This window comes from Perca flavescens, chromosome 5, assembly GCF_004354835.1.
Source record: "Perca flavescens isolate YP-PL-M2 chromosome 5, PFLA_1.0, whole genome shotgun sequence".
NCBI lineage: Eukaryota > Metazoa > Chordata > Actinopteri > Perciformes > Percidae > Perca > Perca flavescens.
The window spans coordinates 1,600,514-1,627,528 of NC_041335.1; the positions used below are offsets into that span (position 1 = coordinate 1,600,514).

The window sequence follows — 27,015 nt, forward strand, 5'->3', positions numbered from 1 at the left end:
GCAAGTGAGAGAGTGACGGTGATTAGGTTCAGAGTGAGTAGCGACTCCAGAGTCCTAGTGAGAGAACCAAAGAGTCTCCTCTGTTCTTTCTGACCACGGTGGGAGATCTGGACCAGGAGAAGTTAACCCTCTCCTTGATCTCATGTTGTTTATGGAGAAGGAGAACCAGGAAATGAGTTGGGGGAAATGCAATGCTACCAAGCCACGGCCGAGCTGACCAATCACAGTTGTCTGCGTCGCCGGGAAGTGTAGTAACAAATTTTGACAGGTGCACGTCAGGCTACGGCATAGGGTCCATATCTCCACGTACCTACGCCGTTGATTTAACGCAGGAGCATAAATTGGCCTGATTAAGGGTACTGAAGAGGCTCTACGCAGAGCTTTCTCCGTAGCCTACAGTACGTAAGTGGCCTTAAATTTATACTTGTGCGTTGGTGTGTGTGTTGGTCTCTTTAAGAGAATAGCAGGGTTGGCATGTGTGTGCGTAGGGAGTGTGTGGTACAGCGAGAGAGTGACGGGGATTAGCTTCACTTGGGGTTTTGAGGAGCTGCAGCATTTATTCAGAGACCAACTGAAACCTACACTGTACATTTACCTCCACTTAACAAGTAAACAGCTGATTTATTCTCTGCTCTGATAGCCGACAGCTGTCTGCTCTGAGCGCTGACACCGTCTCTTTCAGGGCTGTTCCTTAAAGGATCTACACTTCTCTTATAACACGACGATAGCCTGCCAGAACCTTTTTGTATTCGGTCCGAAAGTCCGAACCATTTAAAAATAAAAAATAAAAAATGCTTTCACACTTGAAACAAACCGTATCATGGACCGAGAACACCCTTTTGGTTGGGTGGAAGGTTTTACACCTGTCATTTTGGTTTGGATCAAACTGAAAAGTCCAAAAGTCCGTACCAAACAAGGTAGGTGTAACAACATTCAGAGGTGGCCTCTCCTCCCGGCTCTACGAGGGTTATGGTGCTCGCCAGTGAAAGCTTCACACTTGATTTGGTATGAGCTTTGTCCACTTGGCATTTTGATGCAATACACAGTATTTGGGTTTTTTGTGTCCGCTATTTTTATAGCTTCCTCTTTGATGTGTGCTTATGATCTGGCACCTGGTCGCCAAGTTTTTATAGACGTTGACGCCCAGAAACGTCCCAAACACAGCAAAATAAGAAAATCCAGGCAGGGGGCAGGGTCTCTGCAGATACAGACACTACCACACACATGGGTCATAAGTGATGATTGAGAGGGATTACTTAATTTATGCCTTGTTTTCAGGAAATTCCTACTCAATGTGCCTTTTTAATATAAGTGTTGTATTATATGCTTACATATTGTAGGATCTGTAACAGACATGTCCCTTGTTTTTAGCTAAACATCACCCCAAATAAGATAACATTGCTAATCAAGACAAGGCTGTGTCCTTTAGGATAAAGAAATGTCTACTTCACACACTTGAAGTTGCTCTTGGCTTTGGAAAAAAATTGGAGTGAAGCTTAGAAATCCAGAAAACACTCAAAACTGAGCAGGAATGCGCACAAGCTTTTTTTTTTAGCAACTTCATGCCAGCTTGAAGAAAATTCTCTATCTCTCTCACACACACACACACACACATACACATACACATACACACACACACACACACACAGGAGTATGTTCCCCATCAGCAGGCAGGAACACCACATTTAATTATGTGTAATAGTGAGAACTTTGGGTAATACGAAAAGGTGGCAGAAGCAGCAGTTAATAATATATATATATATATATATATATATATATATATATATATATATATATGTATATGTATATGTATTTATTATTGTACTCTTCAGCCAAAGAAGTAAAAGGGGATGCAGCTCAAGTCAGTTCAGCCAACACGTGTGCATGTTTAACAGATGGATATGACAGTGGCATCAATCTTCTAAGGAGGATTAGGGCCACATGTGAAAATATTTATTTGAGTTCTGAGACAGAAGTCTGAGATTAAAGTCAGCATTCTGAGATTTCTTTTGTGGCCCTAATCCTCTTCCGTAATCTTCTCATTCAGCTCTCTGCCAGAAAGCCAATACACATATTTTCCTAAATTTGAGCTTTTGCTACAACAACTACAATCAAAATCAGAAAAAGGTTTATTGCCACAATAAATTACACATATGTGGAATTTGCTTTGGTGAATGGTGCACACAGAAACAAACCAACAAACATATTAAACATAGGATATTCCAACTCCTGACATGGACGTGATGCAGCGAGATCAGAGGAGACTCACTACTTAGTTGGTCCTGTTTTTTTTTTTTTTTTTTTGAAGATTATGTTTTTGGCATTTTAGGCCTTTAACTGACAGGACAGCTAAAAGAAATGAAAGGGGAGAGAGAGGCAGGTCGGAGTCGAACCCTCCATATATGGGCGCCCGCTCTATTAGTTGGTCTTGTTGCACAACAGAAAGGCATCGTCTTCTCTTGACTGGTAATGTTAGCTTCCTTTTACTCTCTGACCGAGCATACGGATGCTGGCGTGCAGAGAGCACATTAACCAATCCTTTATAGCATTAACGTTAAGTATCTGCACCGATATAATCTCCAGTCACCAGTCAGGCCTGTCACGTATCGAGGTAATGACGTCCACTGCTGGCTTAAAGTGATGCTACTGCTTACCTGAGTGTTTGACACATTGCTAATAAAAAAGACAGAGGACAGACAAAAGATTCAATAACCGATAGTTCAGCCTTAAAGTTTAACAAATACAGATGTTTTATCAAGCTGGAATTACATCCATAACTATTAGAACTATCGGAGCCCTAGTCATTGTGTTGTTGTAATTACTGAGTGTATACTTCAAATCATTACTCCTCTGCACAGCCAACATAAAGTGTTCTGTTTGAGCTAACTAGGCAAATTATTAGGTCAAAATATCTACTGTCCATCACTTTTATAGACTCACATCCTGCCTCAACTTTGACCTACTTAATTTTTTACTTACTATAGTTGTGTGCTCACAGTTTTCTTTTTTATAGCAAACATTTCAGGTGTGCTCACTTTCACTCTTTCACTCTTTTTTTTTTTTTTTTTTTTTTTTACCTCCAAATAAAATGATTTTTGATAATCCTGATAAACTGCTGGTTTGTGTCTAAGTTGTCTGATTGTTTCTTGACCCGTAAGACTTTTTTCTGTGTTTTTGTGTTCCAAGATGACCTCAGTAATTAACTTGGACAGTTTAAGTTTATCATAGAAATTATGGCGAAAACTACAAAAATAAGACCCAAGTTATATTATAGCAGAATTATTATTTAAAGGCTGAAGTGCTCTCTTTTCTTCACAGCCATAAACATGTTCAGCATGTCTGTTCCTCTTTATGTATCCTCAACAGAAAACACAGTTTACCCAAGTCGTCTGTTGGTGCATCATCCCTAGTCTCTGTCCAACAGGTCTGGCCAAAGCAGTGCCTGAGGCTGTGCATTTATAATTGTATCAAAGGTAGACCTGTGGCTGACATGAACAGCATGATGTGATAGAGCAGAACCAGTTTACAGTAAATTGGACAGTGGTGCGACTGGAAACAATTATTTCTTATTGAAAAAAGGTTGTTTTTACAGACAGTTTTTCCTATTAAAGGGTTTTTTGCTGGAGTTTTTCGTTATCCGAATCAAGGATCTAAAGATAGAGGGTGTCCTATGCTGTAGAGATTATAAAGCCCCTCGAGGCAAATTTGTCATTTATAAATAAAATTGATTTGACTTGACAGTCATGTAAATGGTGACATTATGTCTGCCTGAGGAGAATCCAAACCTAATTGAATCTCTGAAGTAATCACTGTGACTGCATTCATTGATGCAACAGAATCACTAATGCAACTTTAACTAGACCACATACTGTAAGCACAACTGGGCATCATCACCGAGTTTTTAATATGTTAAAGCTTTAGTGCGTAACTTTTTGAAATTACTGAACGTCCGTTACATTCAAGTCATTGCCAAATGAGTTGCTACAAAGCTAATTAAGACTATCAGCTCAAAACAACTCTCTCTGGATTTTTCTCATGATACACTTATGGCAATAGAATAGGTAAATGAAGAAGAATCTTATCTTGTTTTCTGTGGGTGTTTTTTATGAAACTGTGGATCTTTTAGATCAATTTGAGGAGTACCTATGGTTAGCATTTTCAACATTTTATCGTGTCATGCAATGTGGGACTCGCACTGGTCTGGTCTTGGTCTTGACTCGTTCTCAACCCCTCAAAGTCTCGGTCTTGTCTCGGTCTCGTACACTCTAGTGTCCTAGTGATGACTTGGTCTCGGTTTATGTGGTCTTGACTACAACACTGCTAAATAGTTTGATAATCATTTACTTACACTTTCTTAATGATCTTGGGAACCATTGACAACTCCTATATATTTATAATTTATGTTAAACCTAACTTAGAAATGGTGACTACCATCATTCATAAAGTATAAAAATCAATCAAATCAAAGTATAAAAATCAATCAATAAACACATTATAGATGAAGGTATTAATCAAGACTAAAACATGTGTAACTGTTTATCAGTACCATACTAGTGTGTAATAATGTAGAAACAATGCTTTATAAATGATTCATTTAGTATTTACTGATACTTAACTAATGCTTCATACTGTGCAGAAAGATTACTCTAAGAAATTTGAAGTATTACTCGTTGCCTGTTCCTTCTAATTTCATAATGACACAAACCAACATATTCAGCTGATACTGCACACAATTCTTACTCGCATCGCTTCTGTTCATGTCATTTTTACCAGAAACTCATGCTTTGCCTGTAAAAAATCCCCCCACCAGTTTGCTACAGATGTCTGTACCATAGCCTGCACAATATTACAACATGCAACAAACACATAGGAGGGAAAATGAAGCACCTCTCTTGTGATTGGTCCATTTCTGATGCTAATCCTCCTGAGACATGCACTCCCATCCTGAGTCTGTATGAAGTCTTTGTGTTTGGCGAGAACTCCCCTTGGACTCCAGCATAGTTGTAACGCAATGACTCGCTTTTACTGTACGACCACAAATGTCTGCAGGTTCAGCCTGAAAGGGCAGAGGACAATACTGTTACTAACAACAACAGTGGGATAATCATCAATCGGCTTATCCAGCATCCATTCAGTCCCTCTAATAAACAGCGTTTATGTATGTCAAGTTTTTCCCCGATCCAACTGAGACAGATTCATCTTACAATGAGCTTTTATATTCCACCTTATACTCTTTTATTTATCCTGTTCACTTTCTGACAGACGGATCTAACAACATAAATCCTTGTTGTTTTGGAGTAATGGCATTACAAATTTGCAAACCAGCCCCCTATTTGCATATGCTCTAGCTTTAGAAGTTTACAGCCAACACAGGGCATTTGAAATACACTGTGGGCACTCAGTAAGTGCACCATGTGCTGCCCCATTCCTGAGTTAATTTGTAACTAGCATCAGTGCCCTAGCAAAAAAGGAAAATCCAGAAGTTTTTAAATATTGCTGGCTGCAAGCGCTGCCCCGTGGAATGGCTTGCAGAGCATACACAGGGCCAGTAGTGTGTGTAGAGCCCAGTGTAATTAAAGGGTGCTATAGTGCTGGCAGGACTGAGGTGAAGTTTGTCCCACTGACTCAAGGGATATTTCAGGAGGTGTGTTTAAGTGACAGAGTTGTGAGGAATGTTCCAGCAAGACTCTGAATCTTCGTTATTAACAGGGACGCTGGGGTTACTGTGTTTTCAATCGCAACCTTTGTTTGTGTAGCTACTTGTTAGTTGGTTTATTTATTTTTAATCACTGGGACACCAAAGGAAAAGTTCATATCAACCCAGTGCAAAAAAATATTTTGACATTTGATATTTTTTTGGCAGCACATGGCTACATAAAGGGAGAATTCTAACTTTTGGAGTGTATTAGTGCTGTTACTCCTTCTCCTTCATTGATTCAGATCGCATCAAATTTAAATGGAACTGTGAATTATACATATTGATACAGTGACCCTGAGAGCTCAAAGCACTGCAAATTAAGCATTGCAGGTCAGTGGGCAGTTTCTCTTCAATAGTCTATATCCACGACAATTCACTTAGGGATTGTTCAGGTGCCGCCTCAAATTCCGCCGGATGTGCGTCCCCTTCCTCTTCCTTTGTGTTGGCGTTCTAACCTCTGGTGGATTTGTGAGGACTATGGTTAACTGCTCCTCAGATCTCTGCAGGGTAAATCCAGACAGCTAGCTAGACTATCTGTCCAATCGGAGTTTTCTGTTGCACGACTAAAACTACTTTTGAACGTACACATGTTCCACCAAAACAAGTTCCTTCCTGAGACTATTAGCATAGGCGCAGAGGCACCGTTGCTCCGTCCAGCACTTTGCACCGTCCAAGACGATTGTGATTGGTTTAAAGAAATGCCAATAAACCAGAGTATGTTTCTCTCCCATCCAGGAATGCTGTGTGGACTTGCCAGACCTTCCTTTGCAGCGCTGTGGAGGAAGGTCTGGCAATGCAAGACTACTCTTCAATGACCACTGATAAGCAAAGAAAACAGGCTCTGGGGGCTGTCTGCTCCCGGATTTCTAAGCAGACCATAATGGCGGCTCGTTTGGAATATGATCTCTTATTTTACGAAATAGATCACCGAAATGTGTTTCTGAAAAATTTTATGCGAGAAATAGGCTATGAATCTGTCTTCATTTCAGTTACTACAGTTACTTTTAGAACACGTAATAGGGACAAGCAGGTAAACTCTCAGTAGGATTTGCTGTCATGACTAATAAAATGAAACCTATCACATTCCTCAATTTGTTTATCAGTTAAAAATTAAATAGGAGAACTGCTGCCTGTTATTTCTTTATAAAAAAGGTCAGTATACATTTTTAAATAGTATTCATGCTGTCAAACTGCAACTCATTTTTGACTACTTTTAAACCATTAATTAAATAAATACAATTTATTTTCGTCCTTGAACAGTACTTGGTGACAGTTTTTTTATTTTTATTTTATTTAACTTTTATTTAACCAGGTAAGCTGATTGAGAACAAATTCTTATTTGGAACGGCGACCTTTCCAAGACAAGACATAAAACATTTAGTTACACATTAAATACGCAAAAATATAAACATACAAAACACAATAAAGAGTCTACGAAAAAATATGGATCAGATATAAATACTAAGTGTAGTACAGAATCTGTATACAGGTTGTGCAAATGGAATAGTGCAACAAACATTAAACAGATTTTAAACAAATATGACAGCAGTGCAGGTAAGATTGTGCTGTTATGCAATGGATCATAAGAAACAATAAAGTGAATGTGTGCAATACTGCAAGAGTGATGTCAGAGAGTTAACACAGACAGCGGTCGGACAAGAGCCCAGACAACAGTACTTTAAAATAAAGTAACTATAGCCAGATTACATAACGTTAGCCTGTTTCACAATTAATTGTGTGCATTTCGTTAGAATATTTGAATTGGCAGGTTAATAATGGGCTAAAGGCTAACTCTAGGCTAATATCTGAATCATGTTCTCACAATGTGGAAAACCTAACTAGGTCTTCGCTCTTGTGCATGTTTTTTCTTAAATTGCAGCACATTGAGCTCTCAGGGCCACCGTAAATTGACCCTTTTACATAGTATCAAACAAGTCACTATGACCATTTAATTAATTGAAGTGGTGAACCTACGAAGGGGAAAGGACTGAGGCATGTCATGGAGGGTGATAGCATAGCTGCAAATCTTGTTTATTTGAGTTTATATGCATATCATAACTTTGCTGGAGGTGCCTATGATACTGTCATACAGTTTGCTTTTGGTTTTTTGGCTCTTGTAATACGGCAGATGTTGGGAGAGAGATCTTTTTTATGTACTGGGATCAGGGGGTGGGGATGTGGATTGGGGGCTTGTTAAAAATGCACTAATGAAAATTCAATAAAAACATTGTTAAAAAAACAAGTCACTATGGATACTGGCCAATTCTGACAAGTCAGTTTTGGTTAATATTTGACATTGCAGGCTGTATTTTGGTGCACAGCACAAAGCGCAGTTCTGACTTGGAAAACTGGCATTTTTCTGAGGTGCGCTGACACTGTGAGTCTGTTCAAAATCACATACTAACAATCAGTATGTACTGCGTACTAAATTAATGATTAAATATACCATTACCAGCACTGTTCACATTGAAGTAAACTCAGCAATACGCCTTCTCTGCATCACAACTGTATCATCACGGCGTTACCGGACCGAGCTGTGCTTTGTTTATCACAAATTTAAATCAACATCACCTCTTTCATTCAATGTAACATTATTTAAAGGTAAAGTTAAACTTAAATATGTTCGTGTTAAATATGTTTTCTATAGCACATTATAAAATGTGTTTTTTATGATCCAACCCTATATCTAAATGGACCACATGGAAGAAAAAATGGTTGTCATAGCACATCTTGTAAACGTTGATTAATTTTCATTTAAGTAGAGGCAAATTAAGAAGTAAATGGAAACAAATAAAGAACAACTACAAGGTGTATCATAAAATCACAAAACAAATCTGAAAACAGTGGCTTAAGTGATGGGGAATTACATATTTATTATGTTCCTCTGTAATTTAACTTAGGATGTGCTCTGTAATAGACATTGACATTCGGCAGGACAAAGCCAAAAGGGAAAGCCAAAAGCCTCCCCAGTGGGAAAAGGAGAGTTAAAGGGCAAAGTTACTGCAGGAGGTGAATTTGAGTCAAAAAGTATAAATATCTGGCAAAAAAAATCAAATCAAACACACTGACATGAAACTCATTCAGTTTTCAAATCATGACAGAAGTTTTCTCAGGACACTTTACAGATAGAGTGTAAACCACACTCTATAGTTTACAGAGACCTAACTATAAATAAATAGTTGAAAAAATAAATAGAAGGAAAAGCAGCTCTTCCTGCAGTAAGAACTCCACAGGAAAACCAGCCAGGTGCAGAACAGAAGTTGGTCCTTTTCGCTGTATAATTAGTGTGGTGGTGATGAAACATTACCCACGGATGGATTAAATAACAAATAAAATCCCTAATCAGCACCTCCCCTAGAGAAAGAAATTCTGTCTTAATGCTTTACGCTAAGAATTTCTATTTTGATTTACTGATATGAATATGTGTTCTAAGCACACAGAATAATTATATCACTAATTTATATAACAAACTAAGAACAAAATTCCAAAATATATCAAAGTTAATTATTTTGTGATAAATTAGTGATAAATGCCCGGTGAGAACATCAAACATAAAAATTCATAATGTGCGTTTTAGGTTCTTTCAAGTAATCATATACAATATAATTAATTCAATTGTGGTCCCAATGTAATCAGTAAGGAGTTGAATTCTGTGTATTCATGCACAAAGCTGACTCTGGCTATTTGCTATAACTGCATCTTTCTCTGTGTCATTTTCCTGCAGTGGTGATCATGTGCATGGGAGCAGACAAAATACGAGAGATCATGCTGGCTGCACACAGACGACGGTTGACCAATGGCAATTATATTTTCTTCAATGTTGAACTCTTCAATGCCTCTTCCTATGGTAAAGTTACTGTCACATTACTTTTAAATGTGTAAACGTCTTTGGTTTGTGAAATGTTTTGGTGTCTGTTGTGTTTATTACTTACTCAACATTTTTTCACCAGAAGGCCTCTGTCCTGTAGTGACTGCACTGTAGCTACTAAGCTCAGCAGCCATGCCTCACTGTAGATGCACTTAGTTTAACTCTCGGGATCAGTATTAAAAAAATATATTTTGATCAAACAATACTGTTTGACAATAATGTTTGGATAATGTTTTTTTTTTATCTTATGATTTAAATTCTAGGCAATGGCTCGTGGAAGAGAGGGGATAAATATGACAACGATGCGAGGCAGGCCTTTGCTTCTCTGAACATTGTGACACTGCTCAGGACAGTCAAGCCCGACTTTGAAAACTTCTCAGTGGAAATGAAAAAGGCTGTCGAAAAAGCTGGCTTTCTTGACTGCAAAGACTGCGGAAATGTACGTATGTCTGTTTATTTCATGGAAGTATTAGTGACTAATGTATGATGCATTTGCAAATGCTGATAAATTAGAACATAAGATTAGACTTTATTTATCCCGAGGGAAGTTGTTGTACAGCAGTTGCTGTACAATGTAGAAAAGTGTGCAAAAAAGAATATCAGTTAAGGTGCAAGTATAAATAATAAACATATATCCAAAATCTACAAAATCCAAAATATACAACTTAAGCATTGTAGTTCACTTTAAATCTTACATGGACTCCTGCCAAATCTACTTTTAGCTGTCTTTGTCCGGCCCTCGCCTTATCATCACTCGCTCTGTGGCTGCAAAAAATAACACTGTGCATTATAAAAGTAGTTTTTATACATGTCCACGCAATTGCAAATTTGATTTTCTGAAAATTAACACAGCACTACATGGTTATGGCAGTTATACCACAGGGGGACAGCAAGAACTGTGATTGGTCAGAGTGGGCTACTTTTGTTTTATCATGGCATTTTTCCAATGTTGGTGGAGATTGTTGATAGTTCCATAGTTTTGCAGTTTTTTGGTCATATACTGTTTATATTTACACTTTCGTCCAGGCTCTTTGAGCCCGCCCAGAAACATCCCACACACAGGAAAATATAAAGGAACAAGAGAATTAAGGCAGAGGGTCTCCGCAGATACAGACACCTACACACTATTGGGTCATAAATGAAGATTGCTTTTGTATTAGTTTATACATTGTTTTTTAGGAAAAGCATGCATATTATACCTTTTTAAATCGTCAATTCTACAAAGCATGTGTTTTAGGCAAAAGTGGAATTTAGGCCTGGGGTAGGCAGTTTTCCTTTGGCATCACTGGGCTTAAATAATCCATAATAACCTTTCACCATATTGTAATTCAAGTTGTCTGAGAGAAAACTAGATGTCTGCACTTCCTTTTGGCTCTGTTATTAGGCTTTAGAAAATTTACTTTTATCAATCACAGAACACTTCAGAGAGAGGACGTTCCTATTGTCTGTTCTAAAAATGCAAATCAAAAATCCTGCAGAAAAGGTTGATATTCCAGCATTGGCAACAACTACCAAGACTGCAAAGCAACTCAAAAAAGAAAGAGGCACTTATCAAAAGAGAGTCTAAAAGATAGACAATAAATGCAATAAAACACTTATCAGCATCGTCAATATCATCAAAGCGTTCAAATGTTTTGCCTTCCGCTAATCATAGCCAAAATCTTAAGACTTCGACTAATTCAAGTTCATGTTTATGTGGCAACCTAAAGCCTGGAATCACAGTATGTCATCTTAATGGGTTTTACAGTTTGCAAAAAAAAACAGGACACTAATTCTCATAGAATTGTGGCTATGTAACAGGATCGGGATCACAATAACGAGATGAAGAAAGTGCATATGCCCATGCTCGTCTGGTGGGACGGGCTTACAACAGAGCCGCTGGAGTAGGGCTGTATTTTCAAATTCTTTTTTTTGCCTCTTTCAGAAAACCTTCAACCCCAGCTTAAGTATACAGTTTTACAGTTTATTCATTCAGTGTAATTGCAATGTGAAATGTTCCATTTCAGGTCAATATGTTTGTTGAGGGATTCCATGATGCCATGTTGCTGTATGCCATCGCCTTGCATGAAGCCATGAAAAATGGATACAGTAAAAACAACGGATCAGAGATCACCTCACGCATGTGGAACAGAACTTTTGAAGGTAAAACACACTGCTCACACTGAATCAGTATGATTATGTTACTAATGTGGTTTGGTAAAAATCTAATGCGAAAATCTAAGTAGAATTAATTTATTAATTTAATTAATTAATTTAATTGGACAGGCCCTTGCACCTCCTTGCACGTCGGGGTTACTGGCAGACGCCACTCCTTGCGACCGTGCATTTGCGCAGCATTCAGACACTGCAAATCGTCACCAATGATAAGGGAACTCTCTGCTGAGTTCAATGATACCTCACACAAGACTCTACGTCATACAGTTCATTAGCGGTGACGTGGCTAAAGCATAGGGGGCGGGCTAAACCATGACCAATGAAAACGGAACTATCTGCTCAGTTTAGTGATACCTCACACAATATTGTACAAGAAGCGGGTCATTATTCATTAAAGGGGGCGTGGCTTAAGAATATGGGGAGGGGCAAACCATCACCTATTAAAAAGGAAGTCTTTGCTGAGTTCAATGATACATCACACAATAGTCTACCTTAAACGTACAATATGTGACTTTCTGCCGCTAGGGCTCTCTCAACCAAAACAATGGACGGTAAAACTGGACTTTTGATGACGTTGGGAAGTTGCGTGGAATTATGGGAGTTTTTAGTGTTAAACACCTTCGCTGCCGGTAAGAATGCATCAGTTCACGGACAAGTTTACCCATTCAAGTTTATTCACATTACGTTTAGTAACGTTTATTCATGTTATTGTAATAAAATAGCTTCAGTTTCCCCAACATAATTATGTTTTTCTTGATTAGATTTTTATTTGTAGCTGACCAGTTAGCTAGTGAGCCAGCAAGCTAACAGTAGCCAGCAGCTAAAACACAAAATATTTCACATATCAATGTCACCTTTTGGATGGTTTCAACACCGGGGCGGACGGGGTTTGTTGTAACGCTAGCTAGCTACTAAACGAGGCTGAGAGACGGGTGTGGGTGGGGATTGTCGGGGAAATCTCCGCGATAGCGAGCCAGGACGTTTGATGCCTGTTGTGCAGCAGCAGAACATCTCCCAGCTGACCGGAATTATCTCCCCTTCACTTTTCAGTAATCTTAACTTCTTGTTTTGGTGCTTAACCCACCTTTTGTTGGGTTAATTTAGCTAACCGTAAAGACAGCTAAACATGAAGGGGGGACAAATTCGGCAGAGAGGAGATTTTCGGCACATACACCGGTAGCGCTACGGAGATTTATCTACCGCTATGGATGGCCGCTGTTGTGACTCGGTGCTGGGTCTGATATAGTCTGTTTCCCGACGTTTAATTAAACTGCCGTTAGCGTTGTAAGCACCAGGCACTGGAGATAAGTTCTGGCCGGGGGGGTTGCTGTAATGAAAGTAGCTGGCTGATAGCTGACTGGGGGCTAACGGTAACAAGCTAGCTATATGTCCCGGGGCTGTTGTCAGCTGTCATCCCGACAGAGTCTCTCTGCGCCGGGGGAGTGAGGCAGACAGACCGGGGTGTGCTAGCTGGCTAAATTAGCATTAGATTAACCGTCTATCTATACAGCTAACTTTAACGTTACTAGTGAAGTTATTGTGGGTTAGCTCAGTCCTGTTAGCTGTGGTCGAAACAGTCATACTAAAAATAACTTTATTAGCATGTTGAACGATGTTGTAACTCATAATGTTACCCACAAAGCATTAGAATCAACGATAGCACATTGTAGTAACGTTAAGCTGGTATCGATATTGAACTTTCAAAATAGATAAGGTCTCTGTTGTATTACTGTGATAAAAAGTGGGATGTAATTAATCACAAAATGATGTTGTATGGCAAAAAAAAGCAGTATTACGGTTACAAGTCTTTTTTTTTCTGTGACATTGTATGATTTAAAATTACTCCTGAACGTAACATCTTGGTGCCAGTGTTCTGACGCAAGTTAGAGTAACTGGAGGGTGAAAGGTTATATGACTAAAGGAAACGTGCCGTGTCTGAGAATAAAATAACAGATTTCTCTGGGTTTGACATTTGGTGGAAACATTTGGGATAGTGTAAGAACACAACTCATAAAAATATATAACATAGGTATGGTCGTTTTTAGACATTTTAAAGCAGAAATGTTACATATTGTACCTTTTAAACGGTTCACAAGTTATGAAAGGCAGCGTGTCCTAAGTACATTGGCGTTGTTAGAGTATAGGGGCTGGCTCAATATGACAAACCACACATTCTAAGTTTCATGTAAATCGTATGAGGTTTGTCACTTAAGGCTGATTTCCTGTTGCCAGCAGGGGGCACTATGACCAAAAGTCGATATTGGCCTGTAGATGTCATCAGGCCTGGACTCTTGTGTCTTCTATCATGACAAATTTCGTCCAGATTGGAAAATGTACAATCCAGTTACAACAGTTTCCTCGTTCATCGCTAAACACTCTAAATGGCCACCACGCCACGCCCACACCGTTCAACAAAAAGTCTTGATTTTAATAAATTTTCATCGTTGAGTTCTTCAGATAGCAAATACCAAATTTGAAGTTGATTGGATGAAATCTCTAGGAGGAGTTTGTATAGCACCTTGACTTTTAGGTCTATTTCCTGTTGCCACTAGGGGGTGCTATGACTTTGAGCCAATATCTGTCTATAGATGTTCTCAGGGTTGGACTCTTATGAAACCTGAAAAGTTTTGAACCAATTGGATGATATACACTCAAGTTAAACCCACTTCCTGTTTCGATGACAAAACGCACAAAATGACCTCCCCTAAAAGTTTTTCTTTTAATAACTTTTCATCTTAAGAGCTTAAGATCGTACAGACCAAATTTGAGGTCGATCGGATAAAATCTCTAGGAGGAGTTCGTTAAAATACGACGTGGAAATGGCCAAAATCACACAAATTTCGAACTTTCAATTCAAAATGGCGGACTTCCCGTTGCATTAAAGGTATGGCTCCAATGAGCTTTTTGTACGTCTTGACATGCTACATATGTGAACCACGTTTTGTTAGTCTACGTTGAACGTACTGCAGGGGCTCAATTTTTTACATTTTGTAGGGGGCGCTAGCAAGACATTTTTGTGCGCCTATTTCCAAAACCCTTAAAATACGTAAATGTTCACCAGGCTTGATGCGACCGCCAATTTTGGTGAGGTTTTTGAGTATGTTAAGCCCCTCAAAAAGGCGATTCATTTCCAGAAAAGAATAATTCCTTCAATTCCAATAGGGTCTTCGCCACTGTCGGTGCTCAGGCCCTAATTATTTAAAATATCCTTAAAATGATATACAGCATTGCAAAGCTTATAAGAGTAGATTTACTCAAAAAAATGTGGCATGTTTGCTTTTGGTTTTCCTTTTTAAAAAAAATCATCATGATGTCACAGGCTTAAACATGGATGACTTTTTCTGAATCTTAAGGTGATAAGAAAGTCCTGATATTCGGGTACAGATTTGAGCTGGAAGAAGCTAGATTTTATAACTGTGTTTACTTGTCTATCAAATTACAAAGTGATTTCAAGGTTTGCATAGAGTTTGATGTGGTTGAGTAACTGGTTAAGGGACTGGGTGCTGGTGGGAGTTAAACAATATGATCTCTGTTTTGCTTTGATTGGCTGTTAGCCATCCATCCTTTGATATCATTCAGACATCTTGCAAGAGTAGTGGGTCCAGAATGGTCATTGGGTTGGATGGGAAGGTACAGCTGTGTGTCATCCACGTAGCAGTGGAACGAGATTGATGAGGGAAAATAGGAGGAGACTAAGGACTGAGCCTTGAGGGACTCCACGTGAGAGAAATGCAGTGATAGAGAATAATTTGTTAATAGTTACGGTCCTATCTGTGATATAAGCATGGACGTCAGAGCCATTATATAAGTGTGGGACAAGTCACACCCACTTTTTAAAGTTATGAATTTAGACCTCTGTGCACTGGCAACATTCATCTGAATGTACAGCAGTACACAGATCTGGTTGAAAATTAACAAACTTTCCCTTAAGATACCAGCTAACGCAAGGGCTAGCTTGGTTGGCAAGGTGCTACAGAACGCTGAACAAGACATTTTTAGCCAACCAAAATGTTCCAATCAACTGTCAAAGCACACAGTGAGAGGGTCCAAGTTTAAGACGGAAACATGGACAACATCCCAAAAGAAGTTCACGGCTATTGTCATGTACACAATGCCATGGCTAGCATTGCTAAGCCTCTATCATTATTGACAGGTTGGCTTGTAGCCAAGCCCCTAAAGCATCCCCTGCTTTATTAACAATGTTTAAATAAATGGGGCCAAAATTTACACACTTAAGACTTGAAACTAGCAATTGAGACAATTAACTCATTATGAAAATGTTTATTGAGATGATAAATCCAGTGTCATTTTCTCATAGATTTTTTTACAAGCCAACTTTTTTTTGCAAAAAGGGAAGTCTGCCTCTGCTGGAAATTGGATATAATGCAGGTTTAAGGTACTTTCGCAATGGCTTAACTTATCAGACCAGTTTGCCCTGTTAAAAATGTTTTTGGCATAATGCTGTTGCTTCAAACTCAATATTTCCTGCATTCCAAATTAAAAGTCCTGTAGCATTTCAGTGAACAGAATCCATTCATTTCAACAGGGCGTTTATTGGTAAATTTTTGCAGGAACGTGTCGTGTCAGTGACATAACGTACTTCAAATGTAGCTATTGCCATCTTGTGGCACTTGTGCGTTACTATGGCTTTGGCTGGGACATAAACACACATCCACAGTGACTACAATCAGACAATAACACTGAGTAATCCAGAACAACAAAGTGTTAAAAATAAGCATGATTATATTGGTGATTTTGTTCAATTAAAGGCATGGAAATGTGCATTATGTGTGACAAATGACAGGCACCAGAAGTATTACATTTATTTTTTTTTCCCCAGCCTGTATTTCGGTCCAGCTTTAATTTGTTTGTGGCACCCATGTCCTCGGCCATTACTTGAGACCCAGCTTTTATTTGACTACGGGCTTTTTATTTGAAAGAAATACAGTATGTGTGTTTGAATGAAATATTTGTATATTTGTTCCTATATTTTCTTCAGAGCGTGGCTAAGTTATGTTGTCATTATTTTCATGGGGGTGGACAGGAATCGCTGGCCAGGTATCTATGGATGTCAATGGTGACAGAAATGGAGATTTCTCTTTGATGGCCATGACGAATGTTGAGGCAGGAACCTATGAGGTAAGAAGAAGCAAAATTCCAACATTCATCTTCGCTAACAGGCAAAATATGGTAAATGTGCTAGTGGAAATTCAACTGGATGAAAATATCTTATACTAACTTACAGGTGGTGGCCAACTACTTTGGTAAAAATGAAACCTTTCAGCTGCTGCCTGCCTTCAACGCTGACCATTTCACCCTGAGAGGAAGACATAAAACACACACAGAGATACCCGACAAATCATGTAATTGGACACAACTGTTTACTGACACCTGTGAAATTTAACTTGGAATTTGTACGTTATGTACAATATGTTTGATGGAGTACATGTTGTTTTTAATCAATAACTGCTCTTCCAAACAGGTGGACTAGGAGTATCAGCGTTGACTGGAGTCATAGTGGGAGCTGTTCTAGGAACTGCAATGCTTATAGCATTCTACTTTTTCAGGTAAAAAGGTGATAGTTATCTGCTATGTAATAATATTATTGGGTTCAAGTACTACAGTGTCTCTCAGGTACTGGCTCAGTGGTCAATATACCATGTTGATCTGCCTTCCCACTCAAATGCCTTGCAACTCTTTTTATACGGTGGCCCTGAAGTACAAAACACAAAACGGCAAATCATAAAAACACAACAGCATTTAGTGTGACTTAAAATGGAATAGGTAGGTACGTATTGAACAATGATTCCTTGTCACTGATTGGATGCACTGTCTGGCAGTCTGCGAGAAATGGGACTACTTCCTCTTTGGTTTCTTTGAACTGGATGCCTTTGCGGCACATGGATTTGAAGATGCCGCTTTTATTTTATACTTAAATCGTGTTTCAGTGTGTGTAGCACGTTCACATTTGCACAAGTATTTTGCTCAGTTCAAACAATTCTGCATCTATTCAGAGTACTATGGTTGCCTACACAACAACGTGACGAGCTCCTGGAGTACCGTGTGGAGCTGGAGTTCCTTCAGCACATATACCGGAGGAGATATGTAGACACTATTTCCCTTTTCTTCCTTCGATCATTATTGGGAACTTGAGGTCACCTGCCAACAAGAAAAATGATCTAACAGCTTTGGTAAACCATTGGCCATCGGTCCTACAGGGAGGGCAGTTTGCTCTGCTTTACTGGGAAAATGCTGCATGGGAATATACCAGACAATCTTGAAGTCTGGAAATCTGGAAGTAGTCGGCATCACGCTGGTATGAGCTGACTGGGGGAAACCGAGCGGTAAGAAGAGAGGAGAAGGTAGGCTGTTAGCTGTAAATTCACCATTTCTAAGCAGAAGGTAGAAGATAGCGTTATTGCAAAGCATCACAGGACAAGGCCTCTTTTCCCACTGGAGAGCCGTAAGAAAGCAAGAAGTGCTCTGAGGCTATTTCTGCGTACCGAAATGTCTCCAGAAGTACACTGCATACTGACTAACAAGAAACAAAAAACAAGAACAAACATTTGCTCAACTTGAAGAATCTCTGTCGACTGAGTGGTCTCTCGACTGATTGAGAGTGATGATTGACTTACAGAGGCCAGTACTAATTTTTTTTTTTATATATATATATATATATATATATATATATATATATATATATATATATATATATATATATATATATATATAAATAAAAATATATATATATACTGTACTACCGGTTAAAAGTTTTAGAACACCCCAGTTTTTCCAGGTTTTTATTGAAATTCATGCAGTTCAATGTCTTATTGTACTCTGAAATGAAAGAATAGAACAAATGAACAATTTAAGTTAAAAAAGAAATCATGGAATCAATTTATAAACCAAAATGTATTCTAAATTGTTGACACATCAAAGTAGCCCCCTTTGGCAGATATAACAGCTGAACACACTCATGGCATTCTTTCTACAATGGAAGTCAAATATTCTTCAGAAAGTTCTTCCCAACTCTGTTGCAGAAGTTCCCAGAAATGTGTGGCACTTGTAGGTTGCTTTGCTTTCACTTTTCTGTCCAGTTCATCCCAAACCAGCTCACTGGGGTTTAAGTCTGGTGACAATGCTGGCCACTCCATGTTTTTAAGCTTACCATCTTGTTCTTTTTTGCTAAGGTAGTTCTGGTATAGCTTGGACTTATGTTTTGGGTCATTATCTTGCTGTAGGATGAACCCCTGACCAACTAGGCACATACCAGAGGGTACTGCATGGCGCTGCAAAATGCTGTGGTAGCCGTTTTGGTTCAGGGTGCCTTTCACTCTGTACAAATCACCGACCCTGGATCCAGCAAAACAGCCCCAGACCATCACGCTTCCTCCTCCATGTTTGACAGTTGATGTCACACACTGAGGAACCATCCTTTTGCTTACTCGACGGCGTACAAATATCCTGCGTGATGAACCGAAGATTTCAAATTTTGATTCATCAGTCCATAGCACCTTCTTCCAGTCTTCAGTAGTCCATTGGCAGTGTTTCTTGGCCCAGGCAAGCCTCTTTTTCTTATTCTGACGTCTTAGCAATGGCTTTCTTGCTGCAACTGGACCTATCAAACCTGCAGCTCCAAGTCTTCTCTTTCCAGTTGAAACTGAGACTTGCTTATTACAACCACTATTAAGCTGAGCATGAAGCTGTTGTCCTGTGAGCCGCCTATCACGCAAGCTGTTGACTCTCAGAAACTTGTCTTCTGATTCTGTTGTGGCTTTGGGTCTGCCAGACCTCTTCCTGTCAGAGTTTCCCCCAGTTTCTAAGTGCCTTTTGATGGTGAAGAATACTGTACTCACTGACACCTTGACTTTCTTCACAGTTTCTCTGTAGGAAAGACCAACATTCTTAAGTGTTATGATGGTCTGTCTCTCTTCCATTGTTAATTGCCTTTTTCCTGCCATTTTTATGGCAACACACTACTTTCTGCAGTACAATACTGTTCAAATAATGCTCACGAGGGTACGGTACCACAGTGTGTTCCAACAATACTTTTATACAAACAGAGGGGGTTGTAAGTAATCCAGACAAGTGAGAACACCTGTGGGAATTGGTAGCACCAACTTTCAAAGCTTGATCAACCTCCATTGTTGCAGAACAGCTTTACGTTGTTTACCCATTTGTTGTTCCCTGAAAAAGGCCTTTTTGTAAAATTCTGAAATGTACATTATTTTTCAGTTTTGGGTAACCTTACTTTTTTTTTCTAACCTCAGGCAGTTCACCACTTACCTTTGTACCATTTCAAGCTATTCATTGGACTTGAACTGCTAAAATTTCAATAAAAAACAAAAATAATTGGGATGTTCTAAAACCGGTAGTGTATGTATATATATATATATATATATATATGTATGTATATATATATATATATATATATATATATATATATATATATATATATATATATATAATTACGACTGGCCTCTGTAAGTCGAAGATATTCATGACCTATATCTTTACTATATACTATGTAGTGTTATTGCACTATATGCTTTATACTACATTATATTGCTGCTTATACAGTTACATTGTTATGTTATTCTATACTATATTACACTTCATGTTATATTATGTCTCAAATAGTACACTATATCATAATTTACCATATTATACTATATTATATTTATATGTTACACTGTTGCATTATTGTCTATTATATTAATAAAAACAAATGCTAAGTACTACAATTTAATCATATCATATACAGTATTAGCCTGGTGTACGTTGTTTACATAGACTTGTTGACTCTACTGCTATCAATCACTCCACTATTACATTATCAGTAGAGATGGTCTGATACCATTGTTGATACCTGAACTTGCGTATTGGCTGATACCGAGTACCGATCCGATACCAGTGTGTTATATATTTGATTATGTTTTCACAACTGTATACTACTATCCCTGTATGGATGTGATATGATTTCTATCTTTGTTGTCAGTGTGGCTCAGGTTAAACTCTTTGTGAAACATGAACAAACACAAACAATGACTGCCACAGAACTTTCTTTTATTTTCCAGTTAGACAGTCAGTTATAACGGAAAAAGAACATAAATAAACTACTTCAAAGTATATTTTCTTTAGGGCTTTATTACATGGTATTGTCCATGGATTTATTACATAGCATCTTCATAGTACTTCCCGATACCGATACCAGCGTTATAGGCAGTATCGGAGGCGACATCTCTAATTATCAGCATCACTTATTTTAACATGCCATTTTGTCTCCAAAATTTTTATAACATTTTTATTTTTGTTCATGTGTCTCTTGTTATTTATTTCTGTTGCTTTCTATTTACCTGTATTTCTGTTGTGCTGCTGCTACAACCAAATGTTCTCCACTAGGGATAAATAAAGGTGTAACTAAACGTATTTTAAGTTACATTGCCATATTCGTACGGGTTGGGGTTATATTGCAGTTCGGAGTGTACAATAAATGGGAGTGGTTGCTTTCGCAGTGTCTCCTATGGAAGTCAAAAAACGGCCAAGCTTACTTATTTTGAATGCCTACACTGTAAGAAAAGATACACCATATCTTATGGCTTATTATATCTTATCTTTAATATGAGTATATTCGAATAGAAAACAGTAATTAATTATAACCTAAACAAAAATATTGAGTTGATTTGAAAAAGATAAACTCCCTATTGTGTAAATAGTACTAATAAAAATGTATTTAATTCTACATATCAATGATATATAATTTAGTAATAATCATCTACATTAATCTGCACATCGATTTGAATTTAATCAATGCAATTAATTAAATCTAAATATTCTTTCTTAGGAATAACTAGTCTATGGCCCAGAAAGTACAGAACTTAACAAATACTCAAATAAGAATTTTATTAACAATTCACTTTTGTGCTTCCGACTCATTGTAGTAGTGCTGGGCAGTATACCGGTATTAATTTCCCATATGATATGAAGTTTTCATATACCGTAATACCAGTACAATGCCGCAGAGAACGCTACGGCCGAATTGATCTGTGAGTGACTTCAGAACGGGAGCCGTGTTAACTTTGTACCCTTCTCACTCATGATTGTAAATTTATAACGACAATTAATAACCCACAACTAACTCTCTTTAACAGGATAAAACACCATAGCACACAACTATTTGTGACTTTAACAATTTCTAACACTAATAATTTTACATTTAGCCTACAAATTTACATAGCCAAGGGCATGCTGGGTAACATTATAGCTGCTAGCTAGCTAGGTTGACAGGAAGTGCTTTTCAATTAAAATTTGCTTGATTACATTGATTTGAATTAACTCAAAATTCTCTCTATTTGGGATTAGATAAATATAATGCTTATGTTTTATTTAACTACAATGGGTGGATTTTATTCCAAACATTTTTATTTGAAATTTAATTAAATATTTGCCTCAAAATCAAAAACACAATCATATAGAATATATTTTACCTAATACATTAATTAAAATCTACATGACCACAGAATCATTTCTTACAGTGTATATCTCGAGTTCACTAGTTAATTAAGCTAGTTAATCGATCACTAGTTAATTATTTTGTCACAAAATCAAGCATTTTCACTTTATAACCAGGGTGCGATTTGTGAAAAAAGCAGAGTGGGGGGGTTGCACAACAAAACAGAACATGTAAGAATTAAATCAGCCGTCCAATACTACCATGGATATAGAGCCACTCGGCCAGCCATGCCAAAATACTTATTTATGAACTTCAATATCCGATGGAAAACAATCTCAGAATGAAATAGCACTACGTGGTGTCAACAAAAAACACAGCGCTCTCAAGCTGGAGAGCGGAGTTCACTTGTGCGGAGTGTTTTTGGTGAGAAAGACTTAAAGAAAAGTGAAAGGAATGATGGTGAAAACTACAGAAAAAAACACAAGATTTTTTTTCTTTCTCTAATGTGATTCATTCCTCTGCAGAAAAAACTACAGGATAACCATTGAGCGGCGCACACATAGTGAAGAGTGTGACACCGGGAAGCACCGTCAGTTACGAGAGGACTCCATCAGATCGCACTTCTCAGCAGCATAATCCTCAGCAGGAGCAGCAGTCCCTTCACACATCTGAATGTGACCAAAGACTTTGCAATGGTTGTCAGTGGAGCCATGCTGTTAAAAAATGAGACGTTTTGTGTTGTATCCTTTAATGTTAATTGACTTATTGTAACTCAGGACAGTTGTAACAGTCACAAAGCACCACTTACTTTGATTGTTCTCCATACAAAAGGTATATGATTGTATTGGTGTATAGAAAGCTTTGGCCCTAGTATTCTTTAAGGATTTTTAAAGAATGTTTTCAGATTGTGTTTACCACGACTGTGAATGATTCAGACTGTGTATCTAACACTACATTTGCATGCACTAGTGGGGGGAGTGAGGTCTACTTTCACCTCTCAGGTCAAAGGACAGGACAAACAGAGGCCTCATGTTTAAGGTTGGTAAACAATAATGGCAGAGCAAAACTTTTAAGAAATGCTACAGCTGGAGCTAACCGACTGAAAAGGGATATAGGTTTGATCTATATCTATAGGCTATAAGCTACTGATATTAAGCTACTGACGTTGTAAGGTTTTCAGTTTACCATAACCCTTCTGAAATCCAGCAGCCTCCATACAAATCAAATTTCTCATTCCTAACTGAGCTCATTGCTGAAATGAGAAATGAGAAACACTGGGTCACATATCATTGAGTACATCTCTTCTACATCTTTAGATTGGCTCATTTACAATATTTCCTTTTTAATACATTGCTACCTGCATAATAAGTTGTGGTTCTACATTCTGATAAGGCTTTGTTTACTTACCTAAGTTTACTTTATTCATTGTTGATCAATCATTCATAAAGCAGTAGCCTAATAAGCCAGAGAACAACTTAGGTTGGGTTGTATTCGTTTTGGCTTTACAGCTGACCATTCTCCCAATGAAAATGAAAACTACAATTTATTGCATCTTGGGTTTTATTTTCATAACTCTGGCCTTTAGTGATATCAGTTTTGATCATCTGACCTGTGTGATCCTTACTCAAGTTTGTTTCCCTGATAAATCTTTTTTAGCAAGAGAACTGTTTTCACCAGTTACTTTGGTGAGTACAATGTTATCCAAACCGATCAAACTGATGGCCACAGTAAATAGAAGTGTAGGAAAAAAAAGTGATTCATAGAGCAAGCTAAAAAACATAAAGCAAGTTTCATGCTGAAGGAGGAAAAACACAAAGGTTTCTAATAATGGCTTATTAAGAACGCATTCATTATTGAAAGATTTATCAACATTACCAAAGACATAAGTTGCAAATTATAAACCATTATTTCTCATCAGTATTACTTATCAGAAAGTTGAACTGAAATCATAATTAATTGTGATAGTAATGATAGTTAATTATATTGCTGTGTTATAAAAGCAGTGTGAGATGCTTTCCATAAACAGTACTGACTGCATGAAAAAAGTATTTCACTCTGCGTTAGTGACCTTTAGTTTTTTAGCAAAGTCTCTGTCATTTGGGTTGAATTATTCATGCCGGATTTAAAGACAAGATTTTTATAGACGCAAAATAAAGACAGTGAACTTGGTAAATGCCTAACCAGCCTGCTGGTTCAGTTTGTGTGTTTGGGGAAATATTCGGAGAATAAACAAATTTATTGTATTTAGGTTCAAAAACAGTTTTATTCTGGAGTACCACATTCACTTGCTTTATTCAAAGCTCTGTATAATATTACTATAATAACTTTTGGTATCTGGTAAAGTGACTTAACAGTGACAATGTATTTACAGTTTTTCTCGATTGCTTAAACACATTTCTTGAAACTATGCCTCGTATTCTTAAAACAGTAAACACAAATCCATAACGTCTCACCCAATTCACCAAACATCCTATTTTCAGGTCAAAATGAAGCACTATATCAAAACCATTAACTCTTACTGAAAAACAAACTTTGACCTCAGACGGGACACACAAGCTGTCACAACATACACACTAAAACTTCATTTTACACACTGGTGTAATAAATTCAAAACAACATTTCCAAAACTGTTAAGTTATGTTGCCACAAACCTTTTCAGGTGAACACAAGACACAACCAATGGTTACATTGGCACATTTTATTCATTACTGTATTACAGTTCTACACAGTAAAAAAAAAAAAAGAATTATTATTCTGCATCAGCATCCCGTCTTTGCTCTGGGTCAGGCCAGAGAATCTCGTCCACATCACAGGCTATATTGGCCCTAGCCAGGCAGCGGGGGTAAAATCCTCTTGCATGCCTGATCCACCCCTGGCACGCATCTACTGATATGTCTAGGCAGGCTTCTTCCATGGCCTGAAGGAGGTGAACACGCATATAAGGTTCTCGGTCATACACTTTCCACCGCCATGCCGAAAAAAACTCTTCTATTGGGTTAAGAAATGGAGAGTATGCAGGCAGAAAGAGGTTGGAAAATATTGGGTTAACCCAATATTTTCCAACCTCTTTCTAGTATCTGTAAACCAGTCACGAACCAGAGCAGCGCGATGGAAGCCGACGTTATCCCAAACAACAACATAGTGAGGGTGCTCTGGTTGTGCTGGTTCCCTGTGGTCCAGCTGGAACATATGCTCTCTTAGACCGTCAAGGAATGCAAGAAGGAGCATAGTATTATAGGGTCCTAGACTAGCATGGCGGTGGAGTACCCCTTGTTGGCTGATGGCTGCGCACATCGTGACCTTCCCTCCACGCTGACCAGGGACATTTACAATAGCCTCCCCCTTCTCCTTCTTTTGGTGAGGTTGAAACCAGCCTCATCCATAAAGATAATTTCAGGTGGAACAGGCCAGCCTTCAATCTCAAAGATTCTCTGCAAAACACATCAAAACACAATAGAGTATATCACTACCCTGAAGCACAGTTCAAGAGGGCACATATGGCAGCATAAACTGCTATACTGTGATGGTGCACAATATTTCATACAATATCAAAAATCTTACCTGAACATATTCCACTCGTTGGTCTTTTACCCTGTCAGAGTTTCGTTCAAAAGGGACGCGGTACACCGGTTTCATCCGGAACCGATGCTTTCGGAGGATGCGATCAATTGTGGAAAGGCTGATGGAATTTATTCCTTGAAAATGATTATTATCCTCAATCACTCTCCTTTGAATCTCTCGCAGGCGGATTACATTATTGGCAATGACCATGTTTACAAGCTCCCTCTCTTGCTTATGGTTATGGTTTTGAACTTTTAGTTCAAAAGCCTGGTTATAGTGTTTAAGCAATTGAGAAAAACTGTAAATTATTTTATGTTATTTAACAAATATATTTTAAAATATGTCTCTCTCAATATTGAATTTATAGTGATTTTATTAAACTTCATCCTATTTGGTTTCTTCATATCATGATTTTCTCCCTGATATCTTACAATTTAACTGCACCTCATTTTTATCCCAACGAGGACATGGTATATGTTTCATATGCTATAATAATAGTGTAGAGACTGTTTGATTTGTACAATAGCCAGTGATTTGGATTTTATTATAGTTTTATTCTTTCGATACAATTTAAATTTAAATTATTAGAATTTGTTTTATTCTACGAAAATGTAAGACAAGTTACTCTATACTCTCTCTCTCTCTCTCTCTCTCTCTCTCTCTTTTCTCTTTAATATATGAATATCTATATACACAAACACACATACATACATATATACATACAAGCACATATTCTATTTCGGCTGTAGAGGTACAACAACTGTGTGCAAACGTTTTTACAGCCACAGAAGCTAAGAGTGTTTGCAAGGTCACATTTAGTGCTTTATACAGGATATGGCCTTTTCAAGTGTTTCCATTCTTGCACCATTTAATTTTGCTGTTGATCTTTCTAGAATGTAGCTGTCATGAATATATCTATATATCTTATCTAAGTTTGGCCTAATTGTGTTTGGTGAGTCAAGTCAGTTTTTAAGAATAACAACCCTTGCGTCACTGTTGATAGGACAGAGAAAGATCCTTACTATAAGGAAAAAAAAGAAGTGGACAGGTGAGATTAATATGTAATATAGACCTGAGAACCTCAACAGTAAATTCCAAGTTTTTGGATAGAGCTACAAGTCCAAAACATTTGCATAAAATTACCTGTTTCAGAAAAGGCACATATATTACATTTCTTATTTTCACCACAAATTCATAATGAACTGCTGGGCTACATTTACGTTGAGACCATATTTTTGAGGTCACTTCCAGTTCAAACCAAGACTCTAATTCCCATTCCCA

At 37.9% G+C, this 27,015-nt stretch overlaps 1 protein-coding gene across 1 annotated transcript in view; it reads left to right on the forward strand.

The window, feature by feature from the left end:
• npr3 (natriuretic peptide receptor 3) overlaps positions 1 to 23,074 on the forward strand; it is a 30,545-nt gene extending 7,471 nt beyond the window's left edge. Inside the window, exons 2-8 of the mRNA XM_028578667.1 lie at positions 9,423 to 9,545; positions 9,830 to 10,005; positions 11,573 to 11,708; positions 16,765 to 16,859; positions 16,966 to 17,083; positions 17,203 to 17,287; positions 22,698 to 23,074. Of these exons, the coding sequence (XP_028434468.1) occupies positions 9,423 to 9,545; positions 9,830 to 10,005; positions 11,573 to 11,708; positions 16,765 to 16,859; positions 16,966 to 17,083; positions 17,203 to 17,287; positions 22,698 to 22,809 (845 nt within the window). The 3' untranslated portion in view covers positions 22,810 to 23,074. The remainder of the gene's footprint in view (positions 1 to 9,422; positions 9,546 to 9,829; positions 10,006 to 11,572; positions 11,709 to 16,764; positions 16,860 to 16,965; positions 17,084 to 17,202; positions 17,288 to 22,697) is intronic.
• Positions 23,075 to 27,015: the final 3,941 nt, after the last annotated feature.